Below are 19350 nucleotides of genomic sequence, written 5' to 3'. Positions count from 1 at the left end.
TTTTGAGCGTAACTTGTTTACTTGTGACGCTAAACAATTTTTTAAAAAACAAAAATAAGAATTTTAAGACTTTAAACAAAAAAAGTGCTTCTTGTTTTGGTTATGGCAAACGTGGTTATTTGGAATTTGACGAATATGAACCTATTTTTCATTAGCTATAACTCTGCTTCTACTAGGTATAGTGACCTAATATATACACAAAAACCGTCTGAAAACGTGGTTATTTTGTAGAAAAATTAACATTTTCACACAGAAATAACTCGAAAAGTATTAACTTGGTGAAAAAACTTTATAGAACAGAACTTGCTAAGAATTAGTCAGTTTATCCATTTCCGGACTTATTTCGAACATATATTTTTCACCCCCAAAAGGGGGGTGAAAGTCACCCCCTACCACTTTTTTTCTTTGACTTGTTAGCTATGTTTATGCCTTTCATGTCAATCCAAGCGGTTTTTTAAAATTTAGAGGTTTTGCAATATTTTACCTTTAAAGAATGTACTATACACCCAAGACCTACATAACAGGTACATAATAAAATTCAATTATTATTACGTCAACTATCTAACCTCCAGAGAGATGAAAGAAAACTGGCCAGAAGATCTCACTAGGTAATTAGTAGACCCGGGAATTTACGATAATATAAATCGATTTTTACACAGAGCATCTATCATTATTCAATCTTCGCTTGTCCACTGCTGAACATAGATCTCCCTCATCCATCTTGTGCCTCTTGCATCCAATTCCGATGACAACGTTTTAGATCATCAGTCCAACGTGTTGGTGGACGACCTCTGCTTCGGTAGGCATCATCTCTTGGTATTCATTCCAGTATACGCTTTGTCTATCTCTTATCTGTCATTAGAGCCACGTAACCTGCCCAGTTCCATTTCAGTATTGCTATTCTCTCTATTGCATCAGCCACTCCTGATCTTTGTTGTAACTGGCGGTTTTAGATCTTGTCTCCTAGTGAAACGCTCAACATATCACGCTAAATCGCCCTTTGAGACACAGGGATCTTTTGCACTGTTCTCCTCGCCATGTCAAAGTTTCCGCTCCGTAAGTCAACACCGGCAAAACACACTGATTAAAGGTTTTTCTTTCAAGACGTATTGGTATGTTAGACGATTTGAAAATATGGTTTAATTTGCCGAAGGCTGCCCAAGTCAGTCCTATATTACGGAGAACTCAACGGTTTGGTTATCTTTTCCAATGCGAATCTCATGACCTAGGTATTTATAAGCAATTATACCTGCTCTATCAGTGGCGACGCGTGACTTTTTCTGAAGTGTTACCAAAACCAGATGCAAAAAATCTTATTTAAAAAAATGAAGATATGGCTAAATGTATATATACACTCACCGGCACAAAATTCCGCCACCCAAAATTGTTGATTAAGTTTGACAATCTATAACTTTATTATTTTGTACTTCGATTTTCAAGATTCTTGCACGAGTTTGTAGGTACATAATGTATTGATGTCAATTGCTATTATTCTGGTAACAAAAATTTTTTGCTTAGATGACATTATACGGGAGTGAATATAAGCGTTGTTTTTTCTCCTAACTTTAAAAAATTCTGTGGAAAAATTAGAGGGCTGATTTTGTTTCATACCCTTTTTGTATTATCCTGGAGATATCACTAAGGTCTTGTTTTTTGAATTATCTGAATATCTCTTTTCTTGTAAGAGCTGTAATTAAAAGCACTACTTTGAAGATTTATTTAATTAAAAATATCAAACGCACTAAAATTAACAAAACAAAACAAATTTAATAAGAAAACAAAACAATTCAATAGCGGTTATGTCCACCTCTTGCAGCAACGACTGCTCGCAATCTGTTTAGCATCTAATAAAGATGTGTTTTCCTTGCCTGGGGAATAGCCCGATATTCCTCTACTAGGGCCATAAATGTACCAAATTTTCTGGAGGCCTAGGATGACGGCAAATAGCTTTTTTTATTCATCCCATAAATGATCAATATGATTGAGATCTGGGCTGCATGCGGGCCATTCTAATCTTATCAATCCAACCTCAATTGTATGAGTCAATCAGTGTTTTTATTTACAAAAAATGGTACAGCTCTTACAAAAAAAAAGATATTCGGATAATTCAGAAAACAAAATGTTGGTGATGCCTCCGGGAAAATATGATAGGACTATGAAACAAAATCAGCTATTCCATTTTTCCACAGATTTTTTTAAAATTAGGAGAAAATACAACGCTCCCTTTCACCCCTGTACAATGACATGCAAGCAAAAATTTTTGTTACCGGAATAATACCAAACAATATGAATACATGTACCTACAAACTGGTGCAAGAATCTTGAAAATCGGAGCACAAAAATAATAAAGTTATAAATTGTCAAACTTAATCAAAAATTTTTACAAAATTTTTGATCTTTTTTGGCAATTAATGTTAACAATTCTCCGTAATTGCCTCGATTGTCAGAGTCGTCGCACTCAAAATGATCACGAAACGCTAGTTCTTGTTTGGCCCAAAAACATACAGCATATATAAGTGTGCTAAGGATATACTATATACCTATCTATTTTTGAACAAACTCATTATGTTTAGCAATATGTGCTTTAAAAGCTTGGTTAGAGAACTTTTGATTTTTGTTTTGCCAAACTGAATCAAATTGGGTATACATCTTACATGTAGGTAACGGAGAAATTTCATGTCTCATTTTTAAAAATCTAACACCATTTAAATAGTGAACCTGGTCCACCCATTTTTCTGTAGAAACCAGAAGACATGGCCAACAATACAGTATATTTTTCTTGCAACGATAATACAACCAAGGATTTTCACGGTACCAACTAAATTTAAAATATCGAACTAGTTTTGTTGATTCCTTTTTTACATTGTTTAAAATAGGTCTTTCATTTTTATTAATCTCATTTTTTTCTTCAAAATTATACAAGGAGAATTACTTTTCAAGTAGTTGATCGATGAAGAAGCGACACTCATCTATGGTTAACTGCACGCACACTTTTTATAGGTACTGTCACCAATATTAAATTTGGTAACAGCCCTACTGATACACAGTGCGCTTATGCCGTCGCTTCTTCAAAATTTTCAGTCACTAGCCGGTCCCGAGCGCCAGCGTGCGTATATAACCATTGTCACCAGAAATGAGTCTGGTAACAGAGTATAATAAAGTGCAACGGAGTAACATAAACTCGCCAATAGTTTCGTGTCTACGAGTAGTTGGCTATTTAGTGAGTTATTTACTGAGTTACTATTATTTACTGAGGTACTATTACCACATAATATAATAATATATTTCTATTATAAATCTGGTAAATAGAATTATTCACCGTCATAAAACATTTATTTGCAAGATTTTTAACTGTTACCAATGGTAACAGTGGTTACATGGACGCTTCGCCAGTGTGCTCTATGGACATGCATATCTCTTCGCTGACTACAAAATGATGACAAATCTTGTAATCAGCAAAGATACAGCACTTATCGACTTTTAGTATTTACCAATTTGTTGCATTGTTGTCGGGGTGACGTCAGGAAAAAGTCTACTATACAAAAATGTACATTGTAAAAATGTAATTTCATGTACAGTGAATAAAATCCATCCAAAAGTGCATGCAATTTTTGAAGCCGTAGCAAATTTTATGAAAACATGTCAAAATCAGTATAGTACGGGCCAGATTTTGTTACTCGGGGGTGTTTGGGGTAGTCGACACCATGAGTACTTGGTGCTCATGGTTACTGCACAAGCACGTAATTGTCTGATGCTTTGAGGATTTTGGCACTAAATTTATGCAACCGGTTTACTCGTGGATTTTTTGAAGTCGCTGAACACGGATATGCCATCAGATCCTATCCCAGGACTACCTGGTGTCTCAGGTACTCTCTGGTGCTACCAGTGACCTCAGAGTGACTGTACTCTAGTACTCTAGTACTCCAGTGAGTACTCTACTGGAACATCAATTTACACAAAGAGAGTACTAAAAGTCAGTAGTCGGTCTTAATGACTCATACGAGTTACTAGCGTCTGTAACTGAGCCTCGAGGAGTAGCCTGTAACTTTACGTTGAATAAATTTAAAAAACAAATTTTTTATATAGTCCGTCCGCTATAACTTTTCCATTGCGGTACGATTCATTTTCAATCAAATTAAGTCAAAACATAAATTGAAACGAACTTCGATGTGTAAATACATTTTGTATACTGTATACTATATACTACACACATCGGCGTACGTTTCACTTTCTGTTTTGACTTAAATTGATTGAAAATGAATCGTACCGCATGGGAAAAGTTATAGCGGACGGACTATAGATAATAAAATAACTTACTTCTAAAATAAATGCACAGTTTTTTGCAAACAATGGTGATATTTTTATAACGTGACCAAATTTAAAATATTTGTAATCTATTATAATTATTTCTCCCATTGTCAGATCTTCTCGATTTTTAATTTCAAATATATTCCTAAAGAGAAATGCGGAATAGTCTACAGGAACAAATAAATCAGGATCACTATCCCTAAATTGTACCACTGTTATTCTATGTAAATTTTCGGTTAATCGTGGCATCGGTATCATATATCTGCAAAAAGAGAAATGAAACTAATTAGTTTATATTAAAGAAACTAAACAATATTTTTTTTAAATAAAATATTTTTTCTACGACCGTTTAATAACATGCTCATTATTCACTATTTTTGAAAAGATAATAAGAGCGTTCGTGGGTAGGCGAGGTACGTAGAAAGGGGAACGCAATAAAAAGTTTGCAAATTGCCATCCTATTGTTTATAACTTCGTCGCAAATGGTGGTCAACTTTGTTGGGTTGTATCTGAGGAACCAATCATCGCAATTAAACTTTTTTTCTTTCGTAAGAACCGTCCTGCCGCGTCCTTTCTAACACCGATTTCTTAATTTTTTAATTTAATCTAGTATTTGTCCAGATATTTTTTTGTTTATAGTTATTCTGGTGTATTACAATTATTATCGTTATTATTGCGATTGTAAATTGTTAATTCACAATTTAATTGTTGCTTAACTATTTGTTTAATTTACACCGGTTTCTGGAAATACAATATACAGTGATGAGCGCCCTAATAACCGGCAAAATACCGCAAAAGATGGGCAACGTATTAAGTTGTGAGATAAAAAGAAATGAAACTAGTCGAGCTGGGAAATTTAGCGAAATTAACCTTTAAATTTACATTATATTGATTGATTCCCACCTTTGCACATATCAGAGGAGTATGTCAACCAAAACTGTCACTGTGACAGTGGTAGTTTCCAAACTCGTCTGATACGTCTGAAGGTGGGACACAATCAATATAATCTAAATGTATAAGTTAATATCGGTTCCGGTCCTGGTAGGCAAATTGTGAGGTTGATTAACGTCTGTTCTGTGAATAATCCAATTTCCATTGGAATTACGAATAGATAAATCGCCAAGTTAACACAGTGTGTAAATAAAAGTACAAGTGCCCTAGTGAGTGAAAATAAATCGTCCAAAACATCGAAAAAGTAAGATCTCTCCATTATTTACTGTAAACAGGTATTTTAGATGCCAATAATTATTCGAACAATATAAATAAAATAAAACCGCTGATAAGAAATTCAGGTTTTGATGATATAACGGGTGGAAAAAGTTTGCATAAGGAATCAAATGAAAATGGGAAAAAATTAATTGAATTTGCAACAGAAAATAAAATGAAAATTGTAAGCACAAGATTTGACCATAAGGATATTCATAAGATAACTTGGATATCTCCAGATGGAAGGACAAAAAAAAAACCAGATAGACCACGTATTAATAGAAAGTAAACATATCAGAGCAATTATTACCGATTCCAGAAGCTACAGAGGGGCAGATACCAATAGCGATCATATTCTAACGATAGCCAAACTTAAACAAGAGCTGCCAAGAAACCCAAGAACAGCAAAAGAAAGATGAATATACAAGATAGAATTACTTAAAGAAGAAAAAACGGCAAACAGATTTGTGGCAGAGATAAATAAAAGACTTCGTTACCCCACCGCAGAAGATATTGATGAAGAATGGAGGAATATACAGATAGCGATGACAGAAGCAACGGAACTATGTCTAGGAAAAATACAAGCAGAGAAACGAAGAGACTGGTTTGAGGATTGTAAAATAGGATTAATACGTAGAAATAAAGCAAAAATAGAAAAAGACAAAAATAATACACAGGATACTACAGAAAAATATAAAATGGCAAGAAGAGAAGTAAAACAAATCTGCAGAAAAAAAGAAAAGAGAACATCTTGACAAACAGTTCAAAACAATAGAAGAATAATACATAAACAAGGAAATACGAAATTTCTACCAAGAAGTAAAAAAATCCCGAGGAACTGCAAAGAGTAAAACAAGTTATTGTAGAGGTAAAGACGGTGTGCTTTTAGGAGAAACAACAGAAAAATTGAACAGATGGGCGGAGTATTTTGAAGAACTATTAAATGCAAATAAACAAGCAGAACCCCAGGAAATAAAACAACATGAACAGGATAACACAGAACAACAACGTGAAGAAGAACCTACACTACAAGAAGTAAAAGAAGCAATATTGAAGCAAAAAAATAACAAAAGCGCAGGAGAAAGCGGAATTCCGGCAGAGATTTTTAAAGCAGGAGGAGAAAAGCTGCAAGAAAAAATTTTCCGACTAATATTAACAGTCTGGCAAAAAGAGCAAATGCCGCAACAATGGAACAATGCACTCATCTGTCCAATCTACAAAAAAGGTGATGAAACAAGTTGCGAAAATTATAAAGGAATATCGCTATTAGAAATTTTTCAAAACAATTCACAGTGAATAAAGGACTGAAACAGGGTGACCCTCTATCTACAGACTTATTTAACTTGGTACTAGAGCACATAGTAAGAAGGATAAAAATTAGTACAAGCGGTACCATATTTAACAACAGACAGCAGTTTATAGCTTACGCTGATGATCTAGTCATCCTAACAAGAACAAAGGAACATCTCCAAAAAATATTCCAAAAGTTCGAAGGGGAAGCAAAAAGGTATGGATTAAGAATCAACCAAGGAAAAACACAATACATGGTAATGAAAGTAGATATAAATAAAGAGGATAACTATATAAAAATGAAAGAAGAAGGAGATGAATATAAATTTAAGGAAGTAGCAGAATTTGAATACCTGGGAGTGACTGTAACCAGTACGGGACGGGAAGAAAAAGAAATAGATAAAAGATTATTGAAGGGAAGTCGAGTTGTGGGTGCCTTAAACGCGATATTAAAAGCAAAAATTGTATCAATAAACGCGAAAATCAGAATGTATGAAACGATAATACGGCCCACAGTGTTGTATGCGAGCGAAACGTGGGTAATGAATCAACAAGAGGAGAAGAAGATACAGATATGGGAAAGGAAGGTCCTGAGAAAAATTTTTGGAGGTATACAGATAGCGGAGAGAACCTGGAGGAGACGAACAAATGAAGAAGTAATGAGAATGTATGGGAGACCAAAAATAACGACAAAAATACGAGCCCAAAGAGTTAGAAGGCTGGGACATATTACTCGAATGCCAGAAACTAGAAACGTCAAACGAATATTGAATGACAGAGCATTGGGAAAAAGGAGACGAGGTCGCCCAAGGAAGAGATGGTTAGAGGCTGCAGAGAGGGATTTGGAAGAAATCGGGGTGAAGGACTGGAGAAAGAGTGCAGAGGGCCGAAAAGAATGGAGAAATATTATCCAGAATTTAGAAGCCGTAGGCCTATAAGGCCTGTTAGCTATATATATATATATATATATATATATATATATATATATATATATATATATATATATATATATATATATATATATATAAAGTTAATATCGCTAAATTGTCCAGCTCGACTAGTTTCATTCCTTTTTATCTCACTATTTAATACCTTTTCCATCTTTTGTGCTATTTTGCCGGTTAATAGCGCGCTCGTCACTGTATACCAAAAAAGCTTGGTGTCACCAAGTTATTTAATTATTGATAAATAATTACTTACCTAAAATTTGAGTTGAAAATAAAAGATTTTGTTGGGAAAACCCTGATTTTGCGAGGAAAATCTTCGTTGAAGCAAATCGGGAAAAGCATATCTCTAAGCAGAATTAAATTACGGCGAATTTTTATTTGGGTGTTTTTGGTGTATAGATAAATTCTCCTAAGTTACAGAGCAATAAATGAAAAACACAATTTCGAAGCGCTAATTTGTTTATAAAAAAAATAGCACACTAGGTATCTGCGGACTTTGCATACTTCTATTATTAATACATACAATCATAAGATTCGATTCCAGCAAATAAATAGCTGGTAAATAACTTTTCCTTAATTTTTAATAATTTGTCCAGAGTAATAGTTTTACATTACTTTTTTACAGATTTTAAGGTTGGACGTTTATGCCAGAAATTACTTATTGTATTTTCTAGGCCTAGGCATTTATTTGCACATTTTCAGTTGCAAACACTCATTTTACGCTGAACATGCATTAAATTTGAGAGTAAACGGCGCAGCTTTTTAAAATTCTTATGGTAGTTTAATTTTTGAGATTGATGTATTATGGATGAATGAAGGAATTTAACACAAGCATGTTTACGAAAAACTGCATAAAACATTTTAAATACTGAAAGTAAAAAAACATACTTACGCGACTTTTTCTACATTTTTCATCTTATCTAGGCAAGGATGCTTATTTTCATACATTTCTGGCAATAAGTTTGGAATTGAATAATACATGTCTAAATTCTGTTTTGTTTTTTCGATGCTAAATTTGCAGTTTGTTAAAAAATATTCTATCGTATTATCACCTAAAAAATATATATTTAATAGTTAGTCTAGGCGCCAAATAGAGGTCACCGTGTCATTTTCAATTCTGATGGACAAACTCAACGGTTTCTTATGGATTTTTGGCTGCTGATTACGAATTTCGAGGGGGGATTTCGATCAGAGTGGTCAAAAAATTGTTATAAACAATTTAATTGTTTATAAATTGTTTATAATGCTCTGGCTCATAAACTAAAAGAAATAGAAAAAAATGTTTCAAATAAAATTTGTTCCATAATAAAAAACGAAGAAAGAACCGTTTACTAAACTTAAATCCGACAATCAGAACTCAAGATATTGTAAAATTAGTGCACAATGCAAATTTCAAATTGCAAAATAAGTATTTTTCGAAGCTTTATCCATCGTAACTCGGCTTCTGCGCATACAAATGAGCCCTATAAGCTGTCCTTTTAAAGCTTAATTAAGAAGCTTCCAAACAAAGTTTGTTAAATTATCTGATCTTCATTTGTTTTAAAGTTATACCCGTCTAAAGTTATCATTTTCTCAAAAAAATTGTACATTAATTTGTTTATAAAGGTTTCAAGCAAACTTGAGCTATAAACATTTATACTTTAATTAACAATAATGTTAAAACAACTCAAATGGAACAATTTGAGCTTACGAAAATGTTCGTAAGTTTATTTTTGGCTAAGATGTCGATATTTTAATGGCGCGCTATGAGGCGCAAGATTGGCTCACAGTCAAGTAAGTATGTATTCTTCGACGCTTTATCGATCGTAACTCGGCTTCTACGCAAACAAATGAGCCAATATGTTATATCCATATAAAAATGGATCGAGTCCTTTTGCAGCATCATCATTGCATATAAAACGAGAATTTATGATGTGGCGGCATACACACAATTGACGGGCCTTGATGATGCTGCAAAAGAACTAGATCCACGATCCACTTTATATGGATATCATATAGATAATTAGACTCTGAAGCCTCAAAAAGTTTTAGTTTCACTGCCTACAAGAACAGACTTGTACCACCATGTAACTGTTAAAATTTGGCTAAGAACTTATGCAGATGTAAAAAAGCTGGTATTCCCTGTATATCTCTATGCAGATTTGCAGATGCATGAAAAAAATGTTTGTAAAAATAGTACTAATAAATAATATCAACTTACTTTTTAGTTATACTTCTGGAATATTAGTTTTCAATGTTTTTTTCTCATTTAGTGCAAAAAATAGAAGACAAAGTAAATAGAATGAAAGGTGTTACGAGGTACAGTATGATGATTTAATTATAAGAATTATATGATACAATTTCATTAGGATATTCAAAAATGAAAAATGAAGATAACGTATGTATACATAGAAATTATAATTTGCATCGAGAAGTTAGCGCGTGAACCTTTACGCGGTGAGCCGATCTTGCGCCTCATAGCGCGCGTCATTAACAGGTTGACTGCCACGGCGGGCGTATAGGCCCGCTACCTAATTCTCCCAATATGCCCCGGCGGGCGTATACGCCCGCTATGCCCTTGAGTAATATGTGCTTGGCATATGGGCCAATTTTTTTTTTTTATTTATATATGGGCAGTCAACCTGTTAAAATATCGACATCTTGGCCAAAAATAAACTTATGAATATTTTCATAACCTCAAATTGTTCCTTTTGAGTTTTTCTATCATTATTGTTCATTAAAGTATAAATGTTTATAGCTCAAATTTGCTTGAAACCCTTATAAACAAATGAATGTACAATTTTTTTAAGAAAATTGTAATTTCAAACGGGTATAACTTTAAAACAAATTAAGATCAAGTAATTTAACAAACTTTGTTTGGAAGCCTGTTAATTAAGCTTTAAAGCGACACCTTCTAAGACTCATTTGCATGCGCAGAAGCCGAGTAACGATCGATAAAGTTTCGAAAAATACTTATTTTGCAATTTGCAATTTGCATTGTGCACTAATTTTACAATATCTTGAGATATAATTGTTAGATTTAAGTTTAGTAGACGGTTTTTTCTTGGTTTTTTATTAAGGAACAAATTTTGTTTGAAACATTTTTTTTTCATTTCTTTTAGTTTATGAGCCAGAGCCTTATAAACAATTTATAAACAATTAAATTGTTTATAACAATTTTTTGACCACTCGGATTGAAATCCCCCCTCAAAATTCGTAATCAGCAGCCAAAAATCCATAAGAAACCGTTGAGTTTGTCCATCAGAATTGAATATGACACGGTGACCCCTCTGGCGCCTAGACTAAGTATTCTAGTAGCTGTTACAATATAATATTACATCTCAAGTGTTATAAAAATGCTTTTTATGATGCCTTAACCTCAAAATGTCACTAGCATTGTAAAATTTGTAGTTTTAAATTTATTTAGTAAAAACATTTATTTAGAAAGGAGATAAAGAACAATTTCGGCACATATAGAGGCAACTATAGAGTTGCCTCTATAGTTTCGTATTTTATTCCCATGTGAATAAACAAACATGTCACATTTTTGGCAGCCTTCTGAAATAAGTCTAGAAGAAGATAACTTTACTTATCTCGTTATTCACAGATTTTGTTTCAAATCGTGCCAAATAATATGTCAACATATCCTACTGTCCATCTGGCAATAATAATAATTGATATAGCAGAAAGTGTTAGTTTAAATTTTTGTTTAAGCATTCAGACGTAAGATTTTGCTGTTAGAGTTCGTGTGTATGTAAAAGCCTTTTTATTATTACCAGTAATAGTAAATAATACTTTATACATTAATAACAGAAAAACGTACATTAGAAAAGTTTAGGCAGTATACTTGCCGATATGAGTTTAGCATTAATGGAAAAAGAGAAGCAATATGCAAAAAATGTTTTGTTAGTACTTTTGGGAAAACAAACGCCTTCATCAACCAAATAATAGTAAATAGACAAAATGTAGTCTCTGAAATACTCAAGGACGATCCGAACCCAAAAATAAATGGTCTCAAGAAGTGCTTAACGATGTTCTACGACACATTAACAGCTTCCCGGCATACGAAAGCTATTACTGCAGGCAAACATCATCGAAGAAATATTTACAGTCAGATTTGTCCCTGACAAAAATGTTTGAACTTTATAAAGAGGACAGAGATAAATGCGTATCCAAAACAATTTATTCCCAACAGTTTCACAAACTTAACTTGGCCTTTAAGAAACCCCAAAAAGATACGTGTTATAATTGCGACCTCCTAAAAATAAAACTTGCTTATGCACCCGAAGAAGAAAAAGAGACCCTACTGTTGGAGCAAAGCAATCATACGGCAGCAGAAGAAGCTTACGGCGCTAAAGCAAGAGACCAACAAATTGCTAAAGAGTCCCCTGATACAGCTCTGTTTGCATTTGATTTGCAGCAGTGCTTACCAACCCCATATTTAAAATCGTCAATTGCATTTTATAAGCGACAGTTGTGGATCTTTAATTTAACTGTCCATAACTTAGCGACCAACGAGTCCACGTGCTACGTCTGGGGCGAATCTGTTTCTGGAAGGGGTGGTAACCAAATCGCGTCATCTTTATACAAACACATTATAAGTCTTTCGTCGGAAACCAAGAAAGTTTGCTTCTATTCAGACACTTGTGGGGGCCAAAACAAAAACAGCCATGTTGCTGCAATGTTTATAATAAAAGTGTTGAAAGGAAAAACGACCATCGAATCAATAGACCACAAGTTCTTGGTGAGTGGACATACGCATATAGAGTGCGATGTGGATCATGCCACTATCGAGAAGGAAAAGAAGCGAACAACTATGAAAATTAACCATCCTTATGATTGGGTGCAGCTTATAAGAAGTTGTAGAAAAAACAAACCCATTTACTGTCCACATTATGGAGACCGATAATTTTTTTGATTTTGCCGCTCTCCTAAAAGGTCCTCTAGTATAAAAAAGAGTTTCTGAAAGCGGAGAACGGTTTTTGTGGAAAAATATTCAATGGTTACACTATGACCAACAACACGACGGACTCATCCAATACAAAGAAACGTTAAGGAATGAGGAAAGTTTCACAACAATAAACTTTCAGCGTCGTGGAAGAAAGTCAACAAATCTGAAGGTGAAAAAACTTCACTCAGGACCTGTACCCATAAATGAAAAGAAAAAGAAAAATTTGTTAGAACTGCTTCATTTAGTTGACAAGGAATTTCATCCATTTTACCAAAACCTAAAAGTACCCGATGTTCCAGATACTGATCCGGACCTCCTGGAAGTAGATCCAGATAAGCAGGATTAATACAAATAGATTATTTGTAATTAATTGTTTTTTAATAAACTTGCACATTGTTTTTGGTAACAAAATATCTTTAATCCCAAGACTTCAACCAGATAACTGAAATTATGTTGCTGAACACGTAAACTGAAAGTGTGCTTAATCAGATAAGTCACTCAAAATCATCCAGCTGTAAATTTTAACAAAATTATGTACAGTCGAACCCGCTTATTGGAATAGCCTTCATGCCAAGCAAAAGTATTCCTATAACCGGAATATTCTAATACCCGATCATTGATTGCTAGGATAAACGTTTCAGGTCTTCATATTTCTATTCCATAAACCGGGATATTCCTTTAACCGGTATTCTAATAAGCGGGTTCGACTGTATAATAAACCTCAGTATAATAATTATAGATTTATAATTATGTATATAATTTGAGATGTGGTGCTATAGACGCATGTTGAGGATTTCCTGGATAGACATTGTTACCAACGAAGAAGTTCTACATAGAATGGGTAAAGAACGCGAACTAGTCGTAACCATAAAACGTCGCAAACTGGAATACCTGGGCCATATAATGCGCAATGAACAACGATATGACCTACTTCGGACCATACTTCAAGGTAAAGTGCATGGGAAAAGAGGTCCAGGACGAAGAAGAATATCCTGGCTGCATAACCTGCGAAAATGGTTTAATTTAACCACTACCAGACTTTTCAGGGCAGCAGTCAACAAAGTCAGAATAGCCATGCTAGTGTCCAACATCCGTAACGGATAGGCACCATAAGAAGAAGAATAATAATTATTATTATTTAGCAGAAAATAAAAAAAAAGAATTTATCTATCACCGGATTTACTAGAAGTCCAAAAACCTATTATCTGCTCTCCTGAAACATTTACTTATTGTGAAATATGTACGATCAGACATATATTAGAAAAAAACTGGGAATTCAACCGAGATGTACACCATACGATTCGATAAAAAGCGAATTTCTAGCATTGCTAGAAATGGGAATACCTGAGGCCACTCTGCTTCTACAAGCAATCCCGCATGGAAATTTTTTTGGAAATTTAGAAAGCGAGTTCCAGGAAGGAGAAGAACATCCTGGTTAAATAACCTCAGAATCTGTCTAGCTTTTCCGACCTGCTGCAGATTCAAAATTATGGAATTAATTAATTTGTTTCGAGAATAGGCCACTTTGGAAAAAAATTCCTAGACAGGTCGATTTTTATTTTTTAATTCGCATTTTTTACATATATATCATACTAGTGACGTCATCCATCTGGACGTGATGACGTAATCAATAATTTTTTAAATGAGTGTAGGAGTCTTGTGATAGCTCATTTGAAAGGTTATTCAATTATCTATACAATAATATAAGCACTATCGTAATTATTTATTCATGGTGTCCAAAAAAATATTTTTTAAATTAAAATAATTAGGACAAAAAGAAGAATGAATTTAATTTATTAATTCAAAATTAATTTTGCTGTTGTCAGGTAACAGAAAAGATGTTTATTTGATGAATAAATTGAACTTTGCAGAAAAAGCATAATAGTCGGATAAATGAAATGGAGATGAGACATCTACGAGCTATAGTCGGAATCCGGAATGAACAAATAGGATAGATTAAGAAATGAGGTAATAAGAGGGATAATCAAACAGTAACCAATAATGAACAAAGTAATAAAGAGATTATTAACCTGGTATGGACTGAATTAAATGATCTTATGAGAACGAAACTCAGTAGAATAAAAATGTGTGTACCATTTTTATATATTCGGCTGCAATACGAAGGAAAAACAATCTTACTTTTTAATTAGAATAAGGAGTGCAGCCAGTCCCTTTAACTGCAGTTTTCTGCTCTTATTGGAGCGTCATCAGAAGGAACGTAGGCACTGTTCTCCTTAATCCAATCAAATCGCATCGAAATGTTTTCCCAAATATTGCAGCCAAAATGATGGTAATGGGTGGCTAGCGCCATCTGGCCGTAAAAATACGAAGCAAGTTTTCAATCCTAATAGCAAATAATTAATATTGAAAAATATCAAAAATTACTAAAAGATTTTTAAATTGAAAACTTACTGGTACATACCCATGTATACGCCTCCAAGACTTCTACAATTTGCAAGTCATATGGATGCTGCAGTAAAGACGATAGGGAAGGAATTCTAAACCTTGCAATTAAAATCCCCCGTCTGCAGCCGGCTAGGAACTGAAAGATGCACCATAGTTACTCTACTGAGTAATAAGAAAATAAAATAAAAATGTGTGTACCATTTTTATATATTCGGCTGCAATACGAAGGAAAAACAATCTTACTTTTTAATTAGAATAAGGAGTGCAGCCAGTCCCTTTAACTGCAGTTTTCTGCTCTTATTGGAGCGTCATCAGAAGGAACGTAGGCACTGTTCTCCTTAATCCAATCAAATCGCATCGAAATGTTTTCCCAAATATTGCAGCCAAAATGATGGTAATGGGTGGCTAGCGCCATCTGGCCGTAAAAATACGAAGCAAGTTTTCAATTTTAGTAGCAAATAATTAATATTGAAAAACATCAAAAATTACTAAAAGATTTTTAAATTGAAAACTTACTGGTACATCCCCATGTATACGCCTCCAAGACTTCTACAATTTGCAAGTCATATGGATGCTGCAGTAAAGACGATAGGGAAGGAATTCTAAACCTTGCAATTAAAATCCCCCGTCTGCAGCCGGCTAGGAACTGAAAGATGCACCATAGTTACTCTACTGAGTAATAAGAAAATAAAATAAAAATGTGTGTACCATTTTTATATATTCGGCTGCAATACGAAGGAAAAACAATCTTACTTTTTAATTAGAATAAGGAGTGCAGCCAGTCCCTTTAACTGCAGTTTTCTGCTCTTATTGGAGCGTCATCAGAAGGAACGTAGGCACTGTTCTCCTTAATCCAATCAAATCGCATCGAAATGTTTTCCCAAATATTGCAGCCAAAATGATGGTAATGGGTGGCTAGCGCCATCTGGCCGTAAAAATACGAAGCAAGTTTTCAATCCTAATAGCAAATAATTAATATTGAAAAATATCAAAAATTACTAAAAGATTTTTAAATTGAAAACTTACTGGTACATCCCCATGTATACGCCTCCAAGACTTCTACAATTTGCAAGTCATATGGATGCTGCAGTAAAGACGATAGGGAAGGAATTCTAAACCTTGCAATTCAAATCCCCCGTCTGCAGCCGGCTAGGAACTGAAAGATGCACCATAGTTACTCTACTGAGTAATAAGAAAATAAAATAAAAATGTGTGTACCATTTTTATATATTCGGCTGCAATACGAAGGAAAAACAATCTTACTTTTTAATTAGAATAAGGAGTGCAGCCAGTCCCTTTAACTGCAGTTTTCTGCTCTTATTGGAGCGTCATCAGAAGGAACGTAGGCACTGTTCTCCTTAATCCAATCAAATCGCATCGAAATGTTTTCCCAAATATTGCAGCCAAAATGATGGTAATGGGTGGCTAGCGCCATCTGGCCGTAAAAATACGAAGCAAGTTTTCAATCCTAATAGCAAATAATTAATATTGAAAAATATCAAAAATTACTAAAAGATTTTTAAATTGAAAACTTACTGGTACATCCCCATGTATACGCCTCCAAGACTTCTACAATTTGCAAGTCATATGGATGCTGCAGTAAAGACGATAGGGAAGGAATTCTAAACCTTGCAATTCAAATCCCCCGTCTGCAGCCGGCTAGGAACTGAAAGATGCACCATAGTTACTCTACTGAGTAATAAGAAAATAAAATAAAAATGTGTGTACCATTTTTATATATTCGGCTGCAATACGAAGGAAAAACAATCTTACTTTTTAATTAGAATAAGGAGTGCAGCCAGTCCCTTTAACTGCAGTTTTCTGCTCTTATTGGAGCGTCATCAGAAGGAACGTAGGCACTGTTCTCCTTAATCCAATCAAATCGCATCGAAATGTTTTCCCAAATATTGCAGCCAAAATGATGGTAATGGGTGGCTAGCGCCATCTGGCCGTAAAAATACGAAGCAAGTTTTCAATCCTAATAGCAAATAATTAATATTGAAAAATATCAAAAATTACTAAAAGATTTTTAAATTGAAAACTTACCGGTACATCCCCATGTATACGCCTCCAAGACTTCTACAATTTGCAAGTCATATGGATGCTGCAGTAAAGACGATAGGGAAGGAATTCTAAACCTTGCAATTCAAATCCCCCGTCTGCAGCCGGCTAGGAACTGAAAGATGCACCATAGTTACTCTACTGAGTAATAAGAAAATAAAATAAAAATGTGTGTACCATTTTTATATATTCGGGTGCAATACGAAGGAAAAACAATCTTACTTTTTAATTAGAATAAGGAGTGCAGCCAGTCCCTTTAACTGCAGTTTTCTGCTCTTATTGGAGCGTCATCAGAAGGAACGTAGGCACTGTTCTCCTTAATCCAATCAAATCGCATCGAAATGTTTTCCCAAATATTGCAGCCAAAATGATGGTAATGATGGTAACTTGCTTCGTATTTTTACGGCCAGATGGCGCTAGCCACCCATTACCATCATTTTGGCTGCAATATTTGGGAAAATATTTCGATGCGATTTGATTGGATTAAGGAGAACAGTGCCTACGTTCCTTCTGATGACGCTCCAATAAGAGCAGAAAACTGCAGTTAAAGGGACTGGCTGCACTCCTTATTCTAATTAAAAAGTAAGATTGTTTTTCCTTCGTATTGCAGCGGAATATATAAAAATGGTACACACATTTTTATTTTATTTTCTTATTACTCAGTAGAGTAACTATGGTGCATCTTTCAGTTCCTAGCCGGCTGCAGACGGGGGATTTGAATTGCAAGGTTTAGAATTCCTTCCCTATCGTCTTTACTGCAGCATCCATATGACTTGCAAATTGTAGAAGTCTTGGAGGCGTATACATGGGGATGTACCAGTAAGTTTTCAATTTAAAAATCTTTTAGTAATTTTTGATATTTTTCAATATTAATTATTTGCTATTAGGATTGAAAACTTGCTTCGTATTTTTACGGCCAGATGGCGCTAGCCACCCATTACCATCATTTTGGCTGCAATATTTGGGAAAACATTTCGATGCGATTTGATTGGATTAAGGAGAACAGTGCCTACGTTCCTTCTGATGACGCTCCAATAAGAGCAGAAAACTGCAGTTAAAGGGACTGGCTGCACTCCTTATTCTAATTAAAAAGTGAGATTGTTTTTCCTTCGTATTGCAGCCGAATATATAAAAATGGTACACACATTTTTATTTTATTTTCTTATTATTCAGCAGAGTAACTATGGTGCATCTTTCAGTTCCTAGCCGGCTGCAGACGGGGGATTTGAATTGCAAGGTTTAGAATTCCTTCCCTATCGTCTTTACTGCAGCATCCATATGACTTGCAAATTGTAGAAGTCTTGGAGGCGTATACATGGGGATGTACCAGTAAGTTTTCAATTTAAAAATATTTTAGTAATTTTTGATATTTTTCGGTATTAATTATTTGCTATTAGGATTGAAAACTTGCTTCGTATTTTTACGGCCAGATGGCGCTAGCCACCCATTACCATCATTTTGGCTGCAATATTTGGGAAAACATTTCGATGCGATTTGATTGGATTAAGGAGAACAGTGCCTACGTTCCTTCTGATGACGCTCCAATAAGAGCAGAAAACTGCAGTTAAAGGGACTGGCTGCACTCCTTATTCTAATTAAAAAGTAAGATTGTTTTTCCTTCGTATTGCAGCCGAATATATAAAAATGGTACACACATTTTTATTTTATTTTCTTATTACTCAGTAGAGTAACTATGGTGCATCTTTCAGTTCCTAGCCGGCTGCAGACGGGGGATTTTAATTGCAAGGTTTAGAATTCCTTCCCTATCGTCTTTACTGCAGCATCCATAGGACTTGCAAATTGTAGAAGTCTTGGAGGCGTATACATGGGGATGTACCAGTAAGTTTTCAATTTAAAAATCTTTTAGTAATTTTTGATATTTTTCAATATTAATTATTTGCTATTAGGATTGAAAACTTGCTTCGTATTTTTACGGCCAGATGGCGCTAGCCACCCATTACCATCATTTTGGCTGCAATATTTGGGAAAACATTTCGATGCGATTTGATTGGATTAAGGAGAACAGTGCCTACGTTCCTTCTGATGACGCTCCAATAAGAGCAGAAAACTGCAGTTAAAGGGACTGGCTGCACTCCTTATTCTAATTAAAAAGTAAGATTGTTTTTCCTTCGTATTGCACCCGAATATATAAAAATGGTACACACATTTTTATTTTATTTTCTTATTACTCAGTAGAGTAAC

At 34.4% G+C, this 19350-nt stretch overlaps 1 protein-coding gene across 2 annotated transcripts in view; it reads right to left on the bottom strand.

The window, feature by feature from the left end:
* The window catches only part of LOC126888825 (alpha-tocopherol transfer protein-like), a 168840-nt gene that overhangs the window by 56395 nt on the left and 93095 nt on the right, over positions 1-19350 (bottom strand). For both annotated transcript variants that reach the window (XM_050657239.1, XM_050657237.1), the window contains exons 3-4: positions 8644-8803; positions 4318-4570 (exon numbers count right to left, since the gene is read on the bottom strand). In XM_050657239.1, coding sequence (XP_050513196.1) covers positions 4318-4570; positions 8644-8803 — 413 coding nt within the window. The remainder of the gene's footprint in view (positions 1-4317; positions 4571-8643; positions 8804-19350) is intronic.

This window comes from Diabrotica virgifera, chromosome 7 (genome assembly GCF_917563875.1).
Source record: "Diabrotica virgifera virgifera chromosome 7, PGI_DIABVI_V3a".
In the NCBI taxonomy this organism is placed as follows: Eukaryota; Metazoa; Arthropoda; class Insecta; order Coleoptera; family Chrysomelidae; genus Diabrotica; species Diabrotica virgifera.
Note: the sequence above shows the minus strand (reverse complement) of the source record. Positions and strands in the feature narration are given on the sequence as shown.